Source organism: Populus euphratica, unplaced genomic scaffold (assembly GCF_000495115.2).
Source record: "Populus euphratica unplaced genomic scaffold, PopEup_1.0 scaffold174.1, whole genome shotgun sequence".
In the NCBI taxonomy this organism is placed as follows: Eukaryota; Viridiplantae; Streptophyta; class Magnoliopsida; order Malpighiales; family Salicaceae; genus Populus; species Populus euphratica.
Window position 1 is genome coordinate 711,039 of NW_011499935.1, and position 17,792 is coordinate 728,830.

The 17,792-nt window shown below is 33.0% G+C and overlaps 2 protein-coding genes across 6 annotated transcripts; both read right to left on the reverse strand.

Annotated features, from left to right (window-relative positions):
* Positions 1-1,690: 1,690 nt before the first annotated feature.
* On the reverse strand, positions 1,691-8,538 carry LOC105136419 (polyadenylate-binding protein-interacting protein 3-like). Of its 5 annotated transcripts, none has more exons than XM_011041747.1 (15): positions 8,142-8,536; positions 6,928-7,083; positions 6,703-6,858; positions 6,424-6,554; positions 5,994-6,184; positions 5,162-5,339; positions 4,835-5,071; positions 4,463-4,587; positions 4,259-4,328; positions 4,100-4,133; positions 3,475-3,800; positions 3,227-3,370; positions 2,630-2,728; positions 2,429-2,491; positions 1,691-2,075 (listed from the first exon to the last, which is right to left on the reverse strand). In XM_011041747.1, the coding sequence occupies exons 2-15, from the start codon at positions 7,046-7,048 to the stop codon at positions 2,046-2,048; spliced, it is 1,905 nt and encodes a 634-aa protein (XP_011040049.1). In that variant the 5' UTR covers positions 7,049-7,083; positions 8,142-8,536; the 3' UTR covers positions 1,691-2,045. The 5 variants fall into 5 exon arrangements, with proteins under 5 accessions (XP_011040049.1, XP_011040051.1, XP_011040050.1 ...); XM_011041749.1 differs by having other exon boundaries at positions 6,937-7,086; XM_011041748.1 differs by having other exon boundaries at positions 4,106-4,133; positions 6,928-7,086.
* A 3,040-nt stretch (positions 8,539-11,578) lies between these two features.
* LOC105136421 (phospholipid:diacylglycerol acyltransferase 1-like) lies at positions 11,579-17,524 on the reverse strand. The gene is made up of 7 exons (XM_011041751.1): positions 16,872-17,524; positions 15,842-16,064; positions 15,461-15,744; positions 14,193-14,520; positions 13,762-14,021; positions 12,642-13,134; positions 11,579-12,111 (listed from the first exon to the last, which is right to left on the reverse strand). Exons 1-6 carry the CDS (start codon positions 17,318-17,320, stop codon positions 12,651-12,653), a joined length of 2,028 nt encoding a protein of 675 aa, XP_011040053.1. The 5' UTR covers positions 17,321-17,524; the 3' UTR covers positions 11,579-12,111; positions 12,642-12,650.
* Positions 17,525-17,792: the final 268 nt, after the last annotated feature.

Sequence of the window (17,792 nt, forward strand, 5' to 3'; positions counted from 1 at the left end):
TAACAATTAAAAGAATAAAGAACATAATTGAATAAAAAAATAAATGAAATAAAATGTGGTGGGGGGATTTAAAAAAAAACTAAATCAAGAAAAGAATAAAAAAATAAGAACGAAATTGAATATAAAAATAAAATAAAATAAAATATTTAAGGATGAAATTAAAAAAAAAAACTCAAGTTTCAAAAAATATAAAAAACAAAACAAATAGTAAAAAAAAATAAGAGTTAAAATTAATAAAAATAGAAACTGAAGGACACTAAAGATTTTTGAAAGGATTGACATTAATTTCTTAACTGAAAGAGACAAAACAAAAGGGAAAAAGAAAAATAATAAGTTCACCAGAGCCCAACCGCACCTTTTATGTGGGCATGCACCCCACCAGGCAACACATTGCTTCCAACACTATTGTGGAAGGTGGATATTGACAATCACATGAGCCTTCACATGTTGCTCAAAGGGCAAGATAGTTGTCATGCATATGAGTGAATATATTGCATGTTTTTTAATCAATATTTATTTAAAAAGTACCAAATAACCAAATGAGTGAATTTATTGCATGTTTTTTTAACTAATATTTATTTAAAAATTAGCAAATAACCCTTGAACGAACCTTAATACTACAAAAAAAATAAAAAAAAATAAAAAGAATAAGGCTCCATCAAAACCAGCCTTAGAAATCTCTTACTTCAAGTGTACTTTTATCTCCTGACTATTTAAAAAAAATAAAAATGAAAGGACAAATAAGCTTCCTTGTGCAAGTTTAGCTTCTTTATTTTTTTAAGTGTAAGCATAATTTTACTTTGGAAAAAATATTGAGAAAAAAAAAACCATGGATAAAAAGTAAATATTTTTGTTTTTTTTTTTTAGAGGCTTTTGTGTTAAAATAAATATGTATATTAATTTAACCCCAATCAATTTTATAATATCCAATGAATTCTCTAGGAAAGATAATTTCACCCTCAAATACACGTTTTGATTCTTTTTTAAGAATAAAATAATCATTGCACTATTGTAATCTTGGATCACAAAGTGTCGATGGCTTTTAGTTTTTTTTTTTTTTTAATACTCACAAACCTCAAAAGTAAAAAAAATAATAAAAAAAAAGTGTCATTCATGTACTTTAAAAAAAGAACAAGTGAAACTATTCTTTCATACAAGAACACCCTAGAATAAAGCGTTGTTTCGTTTTTCAGTTATAATAATTTATAATGTTAAACATTAACAGCATGCTTAATACAATGTCATGTAATATAATCAAATTTATAATGCAACGAAAAAAGGCAATGTAACTTAATAGGATAATTCAATAGTCACTTCGGTTTCAAAAATTTAATCATTTGCAATGAAGGTCGTGACAAATTCTCTGCAATTTTCCAAAGAATTATTTTAATCCACATATTTTATTTACAAATGCTCCCTTTTTGAAAATGTTCTTGATCCTTGTGTTTTATAAAAACTAGAATTTAAGTCTAATAATGAGACTATTTACAATTAAATTCCTATATGATTATTCTTAATCATGCAATGACCCATCATGTATATAATGCTTGTAATGTAAATATGTAACGAATCAATATTTTAGAAATTACACACACAGCCAGAAATAAAAATATAATGGACAGTTATATACATGCTTACATACCTTAAGGAGAAAAAAAAAACTGAGATAGTAAAACCTAAAAGTAAATTTCACTTTAAGATCATAATCTAACAATCCATTTAAATTCTTTTAGTTTTTTTCTCATTAATTTTTTTTTTTTAACAATGAGCATTATACTGGGTTAACACGAGTTGACAATGCATCGAGCGGAAAGTTAATCGCACAATGCGAAGAAACAGGGGGCATCAACAAAGCAAAATTTGCACCTTATTTTGTCCAAAACTACTTTATCAAAAGAAAATAAGTACAAGAAAAACAATAATCCAGTCAGTGTAAATGAGGCACACAAGTCCAGTCAGTGTAAACGAGGCACACAAGTCATAAGGTTATATCCCACAAGTCCACTTCCTCCGCCCCAACCGGGGGTATCGAGAAATACAGAATCTTAAAACTCTCGTCCTTTATATGGCATTTCCTGTTTGGAGAACAAAATAATCTACATGAGTTGACCGATACCGGTTCCAATAAGAGCACCGAATGGTCAGTTTTACACCATTTTCAAGCAAATAGCAATATATTCCTCAATTTTTCAACCACATTCATGACTAGTGATTTATGGGATTGCTTATGTTTCTCTTTTTGTTAATAAATGGAAATTGCTATTTTAGGCTTTTGTTTAAAAAAAAAAATTATGAACACTGTTCTCAATTTCACTACATAAAGAAACCAGCTTCGGTGTTTTTTCTTAATAGAACACTAGTTATAATGCAATATAGTAAAAAACAAGACACTTCTCTACCAAAATTAAAGAATCAGAATTTTGCTTACAGGCTGGTAGGTTGGCATGTACAAGACTTGCCTAGGGTGGCCAACAAGCATCTGCTGCCCAAACTGCAGTTATATGCATACAGCTAGTCATATATAACTATACATGTGTGTTCAGATGAATACCTGAACAATTTTACATTGAGATGAAATGCGCTGCAGAATGCCAGAATCACCCAAAATACAAGGTAGTAAATATTGTACCTGAGGTCCACCTGGATGAAAATATGCTTGCGGAGTTTGCAATGGTGCAACCTGTGGATTAAATATAACAGGCTGTTGCCCATTGAATGAAGGTCCAAGCTGCAAAATCTTGGTAGTTAGTCACTTTTAATAAATGAAATTGGATGTGAAGTTCATAAAGAACCACACATAACATCTGTTGAATGCACATTCTTACATTTAAAAGACACAATCACCATCCCCAGAGTACTGAAAACATGCAGAGATATTATAATCACAACATTAAATCAAGATATCCAAGAACAATATTGGAAATCAGTTTTTCATTATTCACCAATATTTTAGAGTTCATTTCTACAGGGGAAAATGCAATGAACCATTCACCAGTTTTCCAACCACAGTGCAGAGACTAAAAATATATAATAAAGCATCATGAAAACCTAACTCTTCTTATATTTAAACTAAACACAAAAAGGAGAACAAATAAGCAATCAAGTTATATAATAAAGCATCATGAAAACCTAACTCTTCTTATATTTAAACTAAACACAAAAAGGAGAACAAATAAGCAATCAAGTTATATCTTAGTAGAAGCAATAAAGTTATTTCAGTACTTACAATTCCCATAGGCATGCCATGCATATGCGGTAGAGTAGAAACATTAGGTTGAAAATAGAATGGAGCATCTGACATTGGGGAAGGGGGCCTAGGAGGCATTTGAGAAGGGGTGAAACTCTTGGCATTGGGATTAAGTTTAAATTCCTGATAACCAAAATAAAAAATAGAAACAAACACCCAAATGTATTAGCCAAGGGCATGTTAAGAAGACAATCAAGGTAAATATTTTTTATTATTTCCAAACAAACCTTGGCATAGGGATTTAATGTTGATTTCTCAGAAGATAATGAACCCATTGATGAGCTTGGTGATAAACCAGGACCACTAGAAGCTCGCAAGGTACCTGCACAATCTGAATTAGATGAAGTGGAACTACCAGGTCGTCCACGAGAGTTCACAGGCTGTGTTTCTCCAGATCCTTTGACAGATGCCGCATCCTCTAACAGTTGGCCAGGGGGGCTAGCCTTTTCATGATTTTTTGGATAGACATTGGATGAAGGGGCATAAGCAGTGGTATTCAGGGATGGCCTCCCTTTATCAGATTCATTTTTCTTACCATCCAGTAACTTGGAATCTACAGAGAAATAAAAGAAAGATTGTTTGAAAGAAGATGAAGTCTAGAATGCATAAGTTCCATTAAAGTGAGTATCCTACATTTCTACGCAAAGTATGCGACACAATATAGGCCAGGTGCAGTTGGAAAAATGTAAGAGAGAAAACCCAACATATTTTATTAATGATTATTTCATTACGATATTTTCATAACTCAATTTATTTTTTGACAAGTTCATGCAACAACTTTATAATAAAAGTTGTTCATACTACAACTTAAATGATGGATGAAGTTAAGGAATAGCAGAATAATTGACTCACCCTCACCTTTTGGCAATTGAGCATCCTGAGTTAGCTGGAGATTACATGAACAGAAATGAAGAACACACCGATATTAGAGGCATCACAACCAAAGGCAATTAATAAGTTCTCTTTTAAGTTTTGAGCAGAAAATTTGTAAGTAATTAAAGTTTTACTCACTATCTGCTCTTCTACAAGCTCCTTGATGCTGTCAAGTTCTTCATGTTCATGATGCCGATCCTCTAGGACCCTATTGCAATTGTAGAATTCAAGGATTTCAAAAATCAACAAATTCATTTGTCATCCCAAGAACAATTCTTGTGAAATGAGATGCAATTTAAGCTATCATTGAGGAGATACTGAATTAGCCACAATGGTAAGAACCTGCTGTCACTATCTGAAGTGGAGAAACTTTTAGAAGGTTCTGATGACAGCTGTGCAGCAAGATCATGAGACCCTGGATGATGCAGATCCGCACAAGTACTTGATTGAGAGCATTCTGCCTCATCCTTGGACAAAAAGAAACACAGAAATTCAATACAAGTACAACAGCAGGTAGTAATTCCTTAAAGAAGAATTAACATAAAGCAAGACCAACTGCCAGGCAGTAGATGCATGAAAATAAATGACTATATAGTGCTCCAAGTAGAAAATATGCTGAAAGTTTTTCTTTAGAATTGCAAAGCAAGTTAAAAAATGCTCCATTTTGAAATACAACAATTTCTATATAAACTTAGTGATTATTTGAGGAAATACCAAGGAAGAGCCTGATAACACTAGAGCCCCATCATTGCTTTTTGCATGGCTCAAATCAGCCAACTTCTTAATGGAAGAGGCAGATGGCCCTCCAAAAGTTTCACTATTGTGAGAATTCATCACTATATCATCAAGTTCTTCATACCCACCATCATCAATGGCTCCACCTCTATAGACTGATGAGTATCGGGTCTCCTCATCAATATTACAACTTTCATGAAGATTGATGCCTCTTTCCTGTTGGATGAAGTAGCAAAAGCAGTAAAAAAATGTACAGAAAAAATAAACCAAAATAGAAGCAGAAAATGACAATAGGGATAACCTCACCTCTGCTAAGTGAAGGTCGCGTGTTTCCTCCCCCTCGATCTCTCTTGCTATCCTCACAGCTTCCCTTTCCCATTCTTTCATCCGAGGACCCCTCTCCAGCTTTGTTGTATAAAGTTCCTCGTCAAAGGTGCTTTTTACTCCAAACAACATTTCATTTGTTTCAAATTGATCCCAGCCCCTAATATGCAAATAAACAAAATAAGTTTCAAATCAATAATAAAAATTATGTAAGGATACCACTAGATTACAACCACAGGGGAAAAAATAAAGGATACTAATTTTAAGTCTCATGTATTAATGGAGAAAGGATAGGAGACACATGGGTAATATAAGCTAGAACTCTAAGATCTATGTTACACTGGATCCCTTTTCAATTATATATTTATATCAACCACAGACGGTTTAACCTAAGCCTTACGGTAACCAAGCCTTACGGTAACCAAACTTCAACACTTCTGCTTTTGTAAAGTTAACTGAATCCTGAAAAACTTAACCACAGGTAAGGATCAGGCACAGCAGAAAATATGTCCACATGCTTCCCAGACATCTCTCAGGGGATGTAATCTACAGATAGCAAGTTTTCAGAATAAATTTTCTATGGTATCTTGTAGAACAATCCAAATTAACACTACAATTGTGATGAGTTTAAATAGGGAGAGGATGAGAAAACATGATTAAAAAGCTGGAGTAAAAAAATTCATTCATGAAAATACAAGCTGCTTATAGCAAAGTAAAGATTAGGCAGTTGAAATTCTACTGAACCAGATAAAATATTAAAGACAGTGGAACAATTACCAAGAAGTTTGGGCAAAGAAATACTTATTATAACAACCTATTCCAATGGCCATCAAATATGTTCTCTGATTCAGGGCATTGTGGATCATCTTTGTCAGGGATCCAAGGTTCCAGCTCTCTCTCCACTTCAACTTGTCGTGGTTGTGATATATAGGAGTCAATCATAATTTCTTGCTGCTTTGCATGTTGGGGCTCATTGGACATCCCATCTACGGTAACGGACACATCCTGGCACCATATATGAGACAGCATACATAAACATCCATTTGCACAAACTAAACTTGTTCTCTACAACATTAACTAACAAATCACATGCAGTTTTTTCCTATATTGTTCTTTGTTAACTTATCCAATAAATATCACCCCAGGTTCCATTCAGAACCACAGGTCAACAACTTGAAAATCAACTTCACTCAAGAGATCAGATTCAAACAAGCAGAATATGAAAGAAAGAAAATGTAGCAGACCTTCGCAATAACTTGCACAACTTCTTTTCCAGGTAAAATCAAAGTCCTTGATGGAGCCTTGCTGACAAATTCTGCCTTTGGGCCTCGGAAAGAAACGTCCTTTATCAAGCGAGCCATTTTCAAAACTATAGCTGAAAGAGAAAAGCAAGAGAATGCTGAGAAGGAAATAGACTAAACAGAAGATTCCATGTGAAAGCTCGGTATAATTAGAATCAATCTACAAAACGGCTAACAACATGAGAGAAATCTCTTCAACTAAACTAAATCAACAGAACTTACCAAATTCCTTTTCAACATTTGTTGTGTAACATGTTCCAGAGTATACAGATCCATTTTTCAGCTGAACTTCCACAGGATGCCCAATAAGACAAGTTGTTAAATATATGAGCCGTTCACGCGAAGGACTCTCATAAACTCCAACTTTTCCCATCGCACCTATATCACTATTGTTAGAACAGAATATATAATCTAGAGTGACAAGTGCTTCAGGCCATGAGAGATTACCAGCATTACCAGATCTATTGGTATGTGGTTTTCCAGATTGCACCTTATTTTCAAACCTCGTCCCCCAATCCCTTTCAGCTCTCCGACGACCAAAACCATTAGCAGAAGATTTGGGATGCATAGCCTGTTGCAAATTCGTCTCAACAGCAGCACCCTCTTCTGACAAACAAAAACATGTTTGAAATCAGTTCAGATCATTGGGATACAGTATGGCACCAAAGATGAGTGTAGATCCCTTGAAAGCACTTATAGATGCAGTAGCAAACAGGTTGTAGGGGGGGGGCGGGAAGGTACATCAAAATTTTCCAAGCACGTGGAGGCAATATAAACTTAGATAAAGAAACATTAGAAATATAACTTTACCCATCCCTGACATGTTTGAAACAAGTAACTTGTTCAGATACGTGGGTACATTGCAGTTACTGATTTAGCACTTGCATAATAGACAAGATTTTACCAGGCTCCTAAAAGATGTGACAATTTTCAAAGGGTTAACTACATATGTTTTATTCTATTCATTTATTAATCTTCGCAATATGGGTTATTATCCACATCATTCTTTTACATGCACCTTTAAATTAGTATATAACACATAGACAAGTGCCAATACACAACTTAGGAAAACTAAGATTACCCAATACCAGCAACTATATAGCTCATTTCCTCAAATCTAGAATAGCCTCGTGCCAACAAAAATCCCATTAGTTCAGTTCCTTCCCGTCGCTCTCATTTCAGAATTCTTACCCCCTGACTTCCACTACTATTTCTTCAGTCTTGCTCCTAATCTTATAAGAATGCATTCTCTAACCAGTCTCAACAGACCTTTGAATTTATAATTAATTTCTTAACCCTTAAGCCAAAAGATCACCGTTCCCGCCACTAAAAAATCCAGCATTAGTTGTCTTTAGAATTCCCAACTCCCTCCTTCCTAAACGATCAGAACTCCACAGCTCTTTGACATCAAGCAAATCAATCTGACAACCCTCAGGCATTTCATTTCACAAAATCAACAAATAGACAATATAACAGTATAAAACCCTAAGATCGGTGACAAAAGAAGGGCTGTATTAAAGTAACCCTAATGCAAAATTTGTTTACAGAACTATTATGCATGATTCAAAACTTAAGGCATTTAAATAATTCGAGTTTAAAGATATTGAAAGTGTGAGATCAAAGGAGAGAAAGAAGTAATTAACAAAAGGATCGAAATTTACCTGAAATAAGCTTTAATTAATTGAGCTGTAATTTGCTTTTGACGCGGCGTCGACGACTCGAGTGGTTGAGATCAGATACAGTGAGGTGAAGGATTGGGCTCGGTGAGTTAGGGTTTTTGTTTTTTTTTCTTTTTTATCACAGAGCACAAAATAGGAGGCGGGGGTGCATATGCATGTATTAGCGATGGGAAGTGAGCGAACTCCGTCTGATCGAGAGAGAGAGAGAGACCGTATGAGAGAGAGAGAGTTACAGGCGTGTGTTTTTTTAAAGAAACAGTGAAATATATAGAGAGGGCGACGACAAATTAAAAATTGAGGAAGAATGGTCGGTATAACGCTAGAGTGGTTGGTTATTCTTTTACTTTTAATCAGTCCCTGTGTATCGACTTGAAAGCTGATCGATCATCCAGTTAAAAACTTGAATTGATCTGCTAATTCAGTTGATTCGCATCTAACCTGAGTTTTCAACTCTTTGATTTTTTTTGATTTTTTTATAGAATTTTTAAAATAAAATATTTTAACACTGACCCGAGTTGACTATCCATAATTGTAATCTTGACCTTCACTTGCTTGTTTTAGCTAGGTTTCCAAGTTAATTTCAAGCATTAAAGATATACAACACTATATTTTCAATCACTTTAATAAAATTAATAAAAATAATTATAAAAAAACATTAAAAAAATAAAAATTTAGAAAGAAATAAAATAAAAAATATATAAGAAAAATTAAAGTTAAATTTTTAACTAGCACAATATTAAAATTATTTAAGAAAACATTATAGCAATGTATAATTTTTTTATGAAAAAATATACAATTACAATTCTCAACCAACTTAATATTAAAATAATCAACAAAGATAATTTTGATAAATATATAAAAAAAAACAATTTGAAAAATATTGTAACAATTTATAGTGTTTCATAAGAAAATCTACAATTGTAATTTTTAACCAACTCAATATTAAAAATAAAAAAAATACATTTGAAAAAAAATATATGGGGGAACACTGTAGTAAGGCAAAAATCATGTAGGAAAACACTGTAATAATTTACAATGTTTTAAATAACTGCAAAGCTAAATTCTCGATCAGTTTAATATAAAAAAATAAAATTGATAAAGATAATTATAAAAAAATTATTTAATAAAAAACTATGTAGAGAAACACTGGAGCAATCTAGTGTTTAAAAAAAAAAACTAAATTCTCAATCAGCTCAATAGTAAAAAAAAATCAACAAAAATATTTATATAAAGAAGAAAGACAATTTTGGGAAACATTTTAAAAAACAAAACATGGAAAAAGCTAAAATTAAGTTAAATTCTCAACCAACTCAATATTGAAAAAAATAAATTCAAATTTAAAAAAAAAAAAACATGTAGAGGAAACACAGTCAAACAAAAACCAAGGGAAATACTGTAATAATTTATAGTGTTTATTTTTAAAAAAACCTATAAATCTAAGTTCTCAACCAGCTCAATATAAAAAAAAAACCGTCAAGGATTATTTTTTTTTAAGAGTCAATTTTGGGTAAAAAACTAATTAAAAAATATATGGGGAAAGTTATAGTATTTTAAAGAAAAAAACTAAAAAATCAAATTTTCAACTAGCTCAATAGTAAAAAAAAATAATAATTAAAAAAAAAACAAAACAAAAAAAGAAAATATGTAAAAAATGACAATTTTGAAACAAAAACAAAAAAAAAAACATATGAGAAAAGCTAAAGCTAGATTATCAGCTAACTCAATATTAAAAAAATAAATTCAATAAAAATAATTTTAAAAAAAATATGTGGGGAAACGCTGCAGCAAAACAAAAACTATGTGGGTAAAATACTATAGTAATTCATATTTAAAAAAAAATTACAAAGCTAAATTCTCAACCAACTTAATATAAAAAAAATCTACAAAAACTATTTTAAAAAATAAATAAATCATAAAAAGGAAAAAAATAATGTATGAGAATACAATGTTTTAAAGGAAAAACTACATAATTAAATTTTTAACCAATTCAATATTTAAAAAAATTAGTAAAATTTGTTTTTTTTTAAAGAAGAAGTCAGGGTAAAAAAAGGGAAAAAAAACATGTAAAAAAAAAGAAACAAAAGTGAAAAAAAAACCTTCTACGGAATATTTGTTAATTTTTAGATATTATAATTTTATAATTAATAAATAAAAAGACAGTGTTTACTTTTTAATAAAATAAATTAATAAATATATAAACCAATAAATTAAAAAGGAATTATTAATGTTAATTAAATATTAAAGTGAAAATTTAATCTTCTTAATAAAAACAAAATATAAATACACATACAAATATTTAAATTTAAATTTTATTTTATTTATTTAAATTTATTTTATCTTAGAGGTTAATTGTGGTTGTTAAGGATAAATAATTTTTTATTTTTATAAATATATCATATAAATAAAGTTGTTTTGTACAAAATATAAAAAATATAAAGAAAATTATAATAGTCTTTTTGAAACATCATGAGATTGAAAACAATTTCAAACATTAATTATTTTTTAAATAGGTGAACTAAATAGTTAAAAAACAAGAGTGATGATATTAATTAAAATTTAAACAAAAAATTTAATCTAAAGTTTTGTAAGGAAAAAACATGACCTGTTTAAATTTTTTAATGTGAAATACAGTCGATTTTTAAAAAAACAAACAATGGTGGATGATTTATTATTCTCTCATCATTTTTAAATAGTTTTTTTATGACTGAAAAATCAAGATTTAAATTTTAATAGAAAAATATTTATTTTTTAATCTATTTTTATCTAAAAACACCTACATTTTAAAACCTTTATAAATGCAAATTCATTTCCAACTCAAAATAGCTTCTAATCTCTCCATAGAACAAAATTTAAATGAATAAAAAAGAAATTTTAAAAACTTTAATCTATTTTTTTAACATGATTAAAGACCAATATTATCTCCATTAAACTCTGTTTAAAAAGATAAATTTATTAACAACAAAATCAATATTTTTGATGGTGGGGAGGTGGGTTTTTTTTTTTTTTCCCGGATCAAGATGCACCGCTCAAGCATAACTTCAATGCATCATCTGCAGCTGCAAGAACAGTAGCGTCATATCTATCAGCATTCGTTTAGTGCAAGAAATGGCTCCATATATGCAGCCACCACAAACTCCATCGGGGACGGCAGTGGATTTCCATATTACGAAAGGTGCTAAGTTTGCTTTTCTTATGAAAAATCAGTCACAATTCAAAGATATTGAAGTAGGTTTCCAAATCCAAGAAAGACATTCTGAAAGCAGAAATAAATGGCGGTTTAATTCTCACAACAGGCAGAATTTGCAACATCTTCAATCATCCAATGTGGGAAAAATCTCAGATTCACATAACAACTTAGAAAAGCTGTAGTAAAAATTTGAGAAAAAAAATAAAATCTGTTGACGAGTCGAAGCACTGAATCCACCAAAAAAGAAGTACTATCTAATGATCTTGATTCTTGACAATTATTCGTGTTAGCCCTTGTGGAGAATAAAATGTAACAAGAGATTCAACACTTCTGATCTGAACCAAAGAAATCCGAAAAGGTAAACAATGCTTTTGGTAGTGATTTCGTGATTTTTCATCAACACTACAAACAATTAAAAACCTACGGAACCAGGACAAGTTACCTCGGTTTCCATTCCTTCCTTTGAATACATCGTTTTCATTTTTAGGAACACCAATAGAAGAATTATAAAAATGCAATGAATGAATACCAACGTATTAATAATCAAGAGCGAGAGACAACAAAAGTAGCAGCTGAATTCAGTTTAAATCCATCGATCCATCAACTTATAGCCAGCTCTGCTGCTTCCTTCACAATTACTTTCAAAGGAGAAATCAACAAGCTTCGATTTCATTGCCTACCTTGGCTTAGAGTACCGATGTTCAACAAGCACACAGAAGGTCTATCAAGAGTGAATCACTTCAGCTGTCTTCAAGCCTCGTACCTCTGCACAGATAAAAATTACCCAAGTTTCGGCCAAACTTTCTTCAAATAGGTAATAGGGACTGCCAAATTGAGTGCGGGTCTCACAATGAAATGGAAAGAGTATGAGTACAGATGAAGAAAATATTGGGGTCACATTACAAAACGTTGTAGACTTTGCTTTTCTTTTAAAAAAAATGAAAGGATATTAAGAGAAAGCTGATAGCTAATAGGACTGCCAAACCAACACGCATAGGGCAGCAGCATCTTGGAAACATAGACCACAAATCTGACAGTGGATGAAAAGAGCATGACATCAAAATGAAGGATCCAATACTGTTAAAAACCCATCCCATGAAGATTGACATCATCCATGACATGAATATGGAGCCACGAAAGCCTGGATGAGGCCTAATGTTGTAGCTTTGGTCCAGAGTAGATATTGCCACAAATGTCCAAAATCGAATACAAGAACTGGATGAACAGCAAGGGGCAAAAGAATAATGCACTCTCAAAAAGAAAACTTCTGAAGCCCACAATAAGAAGGTACATACCACTTGCAATCACAGTTGTAGATGGATCTTCTCAGACCACTTAAATATATCTGAATAAACTTGATCACCCCCCAACTCTTCTCCTGTAGCACCAGCTGCCACTCTCATTATATCCTCAATCAAAGCAAAGTTTCCCATTATATCAACGTGAGCACCACTTTGGGTGCCCCGACCTTCTAACAAGTTTGTTGGAGGAGAATGATTGTACTCTCTAATATGCATTTGACTTCCTGAAGGGTTGAATCTTGTTTTCCCACGCCAGCCTTTAGCACACATGAAGCCTGAACTTAAAACAGGAACAGTCTCGTCCCCATCAACAGTATAGACTCCACCTTTCAGACAGCTGTCTTCAAATTGTTCATCAGCTGATGAATCAATCTGAAATGGAATAGCACACTCTGCTGAAGGAGATAACTTGTAAACATAAGATCTTTCGGTTGGTATGCCCACTCCATACAGGGAAAAAACCTCCATTTCTGGGGCATTGGGCAATCTGTAAAACCAGAGTGAGAAGTTATCAGCAATCAATATGAAGACCTTGTATAGACGGCCATGATTAGGCCAGTCAATCAAGTAATTGAACATCATTCAAAAGAAATGAAAAAGATAATGATCCAGGAGGCTTGCTAGCAGCAAACATTTGAAATGGAATTCAAAAGAGGTTGTGTGACAACAAGGAAAGAAAAAAATCTTAGATATCAAGAACACAATGCTGTACAGGGCATCTACAACAATTGCATACTGGCATGTTATTAAAAGAACTGCATGTTTAAAAAAAATCTACATCAGATAATTTTCCATGTTTGGACTTCATAGTGTCAATTTAGCTTTTTATGTGGTGCAATAGTTATTCAAAATTGCCAAATTAATTCACAGGATTCATATCTCTCTGCACCATACATGCTGTAAATCAGTATAAATTTGAACCATCAAAGATTTGACTTTCTTAAGAAATGTAGCTATTTATGCTCACCACATTTATATATAAGCATATAACTGATGAAATGGGAGTGTATGAAGCACTATGACTAAATGCCATCATTGAATATATCACAAAACTATTGCCAAGAAGATTAACATATCACAGTTTCCATAATTGACTGGGCAGAAAGATCCTCACTTTGTCTCCAAAGGGTTTGACCAATATTTGTAGTGCTGGTATTTTGGATCGTCCAAATCATCAGCAATTCCATAAGAGAAATGAGCACTGCCACGCTCCATCATCTTTGGGGCAACAAAGTGCAGCAGATCTAGAATAGAACCAGCAGTATAAACCTTATATTCTGCAACAGCTTTAATACCTCCAAATCCCATGTCATGGTACTCCGTCCACACGTCACGACAGGAGGTGTTTGCAATACTTTGACCTTTAACAGCATCCTGCATGTTAAGATAACAAATGATGTATTTAATGAAAGAATTGGTGCATTCATTAATTTTCTTAAAGCTAAGTCTGACGTGTAAAAGCACTGAAACTCAGAATGAGAGAGATTAGTATATCTTTAAAGATACAGCCATCTTTTCACTAATTTAGGAAACAGATAAACTTACCCTGAAGTCAATCCTCTCAATGTCAGATGAAAGTGCCTCAGCTACATCCTTCCCAAAGGATATGATCCTTCCATAATTGGCTCTCCTTATTTCAGAGATCTTTCTTTCTGGGCCATCTTGGCTTGTTTTTTGTGTGTCAGTGTTTTTTTGCTTTCTCTTAATAGGAATATATCCTTCCTCAGGTGACCAGTCAAGATCACCCCAAATAGTGGCACCACCTTTTGGAATCATTGACATGGTTGAATCCCATGTGCGTGACATCCTCATTATATGTTGCAATGTCTGAAAGCCAAATAAATCTTTGTCCAAGACACCAGGTGCAATGGCCCTGCAGAATGAGGCATGTTATAGAAAATTCACCATATACAAGATCAATGTTGGTATACATATAAATTAAGATCATCAGTCAAGCCCAGATAGTTGAATAAACTGTGTCAAGTATGTCCATAATAGCAAGAGCCTCTAGAGAAGCAATAGCATACTGTCCTTCAGTAATAAAAGAGCCATTTCTCATCTCAAAAATACAAAACGATAAAAATAAAGCAGATTTAAGTATAAAAGTTGAAAAGAGCTGAGTATAAAGCAACAGAGATATTAAAAATTTGACAAAGGAAAGAAACCCAACTGATTTTGACTGTATTAGTGACTAGTCTCTACCAAAAAAATTATTGACAATTATATCACAATGTGAAAGTTTATGCCTTTAATAAATAAAAGACCAAGCATTCAAATCAGTTATGGTTTGTACTTGAGAAAATAACTAAGACAGACGATGTATAGAAATTAGAATGTGAAAATATGCCATTCAAAAACCAAGAATTCAAATGTCAGTGCAACAAAAAAAAAATAACTTCCTCGGAACACTACTCGTAGCAGAATACTATTTTTGCACATAAAAATAGTTTCTCCCAGTTAACATGCATTGCCAATGTTTCAAGTTACGGATTAGGGGAATTTTTGTCCAAGCTGTGTTATAAAGTAGGCTATTGGAGTAACACCTTTAGGACATCTTGGAATGTCATCAAGGAACAGACTTTGACAGAGAAATAAATGGAGTTAAATAGGTAGTATTATTATGATCATGCTCTATGGGGAAAATGTTTGATATGATGTAATTTTTCTGCAAGTTATGATTTCCCTGTTTGAAGATTGTTTACTGTTTTCCCTCTGCAAAGATTGTTTATTGGGCCTAGCTAGTCATACTCATCTTTAAACAAGCCATAAGAAGCTTACTACTCATTAACTACAGTAGAGTTAAACTAGATAACCTGGCGACTGCAATATCCTTCGCTTCAGCAGAGAAAAGTCCAGAGACAGCTTTTGGAACGCCTAAAAATGGTCCACCAATATTCATCACTGCCTTGATATGCTTAGCACACCAATCTGGACCACCCCCACCACCCATTGGAGCTGGTGCCTCCACCCACTTCATAAAATGCAGAAAGTACAAAGCACCCATGGAATGTGGTATAATAACTGCCTTGTTTCCACCATTTGTTGCAACCATGAGTTCAATATTACTTTTTATGCGGCTTAAAGATTGGTCACGGACCTGATTAATTGAATTCAATGAAAGTAGCAAGTTAAAAAAAAAAGATACCACCAGCATATACAACACGAATGATAAAATCAACTTCCTAGAAGAAAACCTCAGTATTCTGAAATGAAAGCCTCCAATCATATGATGCCATGTACATTGTCTTCTCCTCATATCCAATGCGTGCCAAATTAGCAATCAAAACTGCCCAAACAAAATATCCAGGAGCAAAGTAATCGGCTGCCACAAGTCCACAGACAGGCCTGACCCTTATACCTGGAGGATCCAATCCAGTTTCATTGTCCAGTGACATATGTTCCACCCAGCAGAGAGGCCTATAAAACATCCAAGAATAAAATGAAGAATCAGCTGACGAAGCACGAAAGGCATGTGTGGAACTTCATGAGTTCACAGATAACTAACAATGTGAAAGCTGGCATGATATACAGGCTGAACCAGAAATGTTGTGCACTAAGAATTTCTTTAAGATTATTGATCCAGAAAGCTGTTGCCTTTCTCTTTCTCCATGGTGTAGCATGTAGAGTATAAGCTCCAAGCTCGCCAGGAAAGGAGCAAGGTCGTTTACTCAATGTATCAGTTAAAATGATGAAACATGACCATTTATCATTGGAACAAGACCACTAAGAAGCAATTTTAATTGCTAACAATTCACCATCTTCTTCCATTCTACATCTAAAACACCAGTCTCGAAAAAAGGAAAGTCATTAAAAATCTAAAATAGATGTCAAGATTTCCATAAATGGAAACAAGTTGACAAACAACCAAGAACCAACTTTCTTTCTCACCATTAAACTAACAAATTAATTTGTCTACTCAACAACTGACCACATTTCTTCACATGATAGTTACATCACACAAAATCAATCAGCAATATACTCACATCAATTATACTAAAAGCTCGAAAAAAGGCACGCAAAAAACTAAACCAATGACAGCCAAAGCCTAATAATAACACTTATGAACAAAACTCACGAAACATTTAACAACTAAATGGCTCTAAATTCACAAACCCCGGATTTTATATTTGGCAAAGAAATGTATAAACTCATTGAAACAACAAACCGATTCAATTTCTATCAACAGTAAGTCCAAACAAAGGAACAACCACCAATCATCCATACCTTTTATAAACTTCACCAAAAGCTCCACCCCATAGCCTTTTCCTAAACAATCCATCAGCACACTGATGCCCTTCCCACAGCTCAAGCCCTCCAGTAACAATCCCAGGAACAAAAACCACAGGATGCTTTGCCTTCAACCCTTCTTTCCTCAACTTGACACCAGGTGGATCAGGCAAAGGACCAGTGATTGCCTCAGTCACATATTGAGGCAAAGAAGCAGGCATAACGTTGTAAAGAAACAATAAAACCCACCAAGTTACGCATATGCACCCAACAAACCAGCAACAATTGTCTAAACATGTCCATTTTGGTTTGGATTTTTTGTAACTCTTCTTTACGTGTTTGTTTTTACTATTGTCTTCTTCCTCCTCCTCCTCCTCCTCCCCCTCCTCTCTTAGCACTGGGGTTTTACTGGGTTCGATAGGTTTTCGGCGACGAATTAAAGCCATTGTTTTCCGGGTTTAATTTGCTTAAAAAAAAAAACCAGACAGAGCATAGAAATCTAAGAGAGCGAAATTAATACCAGAAATAGACCGGCAGTTGGAGTTAAACTGAGAGGCAGCCAAATTAAAATTGACTTTGGTTTTGGGTCTTTGTCTTCTATTACTATGAAAAGAGAAAGAGAGCTGTAAAGTCTAAAACAGAAAAATTTGGTAACTCTTTTATGAGCGCATAAAAAGGAACACCGATTCTCCTAGAACAAGCCTGTTTGAAGAACCTGTAGCAATAATGACTTTTTAAAAATATATTAAAATAATTATTTTTTTATTTTTAACACATTAAAATAACATAAATAAATTTAAAAAATAATTCTAAAAAAACATTTTTGCACCGAAAAAAAAAATAGTTTAGATTGTCTTTTTGCGTTTTCTTCAACTTCTTCTGCTATTTTTTGTATGCTATGAATGAAGACTACAAAAG

Bases quoted from the DNA above. Each gene is read 5' to 3' on its own strand.
- LOC105136419 (XM_011041747.1), bottom strand. From the start codon at position 7,048: ATGCATCCCAAATCTTCTGCTAATGGTTTTGGTCGTCGGAGAGCTGAA. The intron at 6,859-6,927 runs GTAATCTCTCAT...ATAGTGATATAG, and splicing joins CAATAGATCTGGTAATGCTG to GTGCGATGGGAAAAGTTGGA. The intron at 4,329-4,462 runs GTTCTTACCATT...CAATTGCAATAG, and splicing joins ACTTCAGATAGTGACAGCAG to GGTCCTAGAGGATCGGCATC.
- LOC105136421 (XM_011041751.1), bottom strand. From the start codon at position 17,320: ATGGCTTTAATTCGTCGCCGAAAACCTATCGAACCCAGTAAAACCCCA. The intron at 14,521-15,460 runs GTTATCTAGTTT...CTCATTCTGCAG, and splicing joins AAGGATATTGCAGTCGCCAG to GGCCATTGCACCTGGTGTCT. The intron at 14,022-14,192 runs GTAAGTTTATCT...CTTAACATGCAG, and splicing joins TTGAGAGGATTGACTTCAGG to GATGCTGTTAAAGGTCAAAG.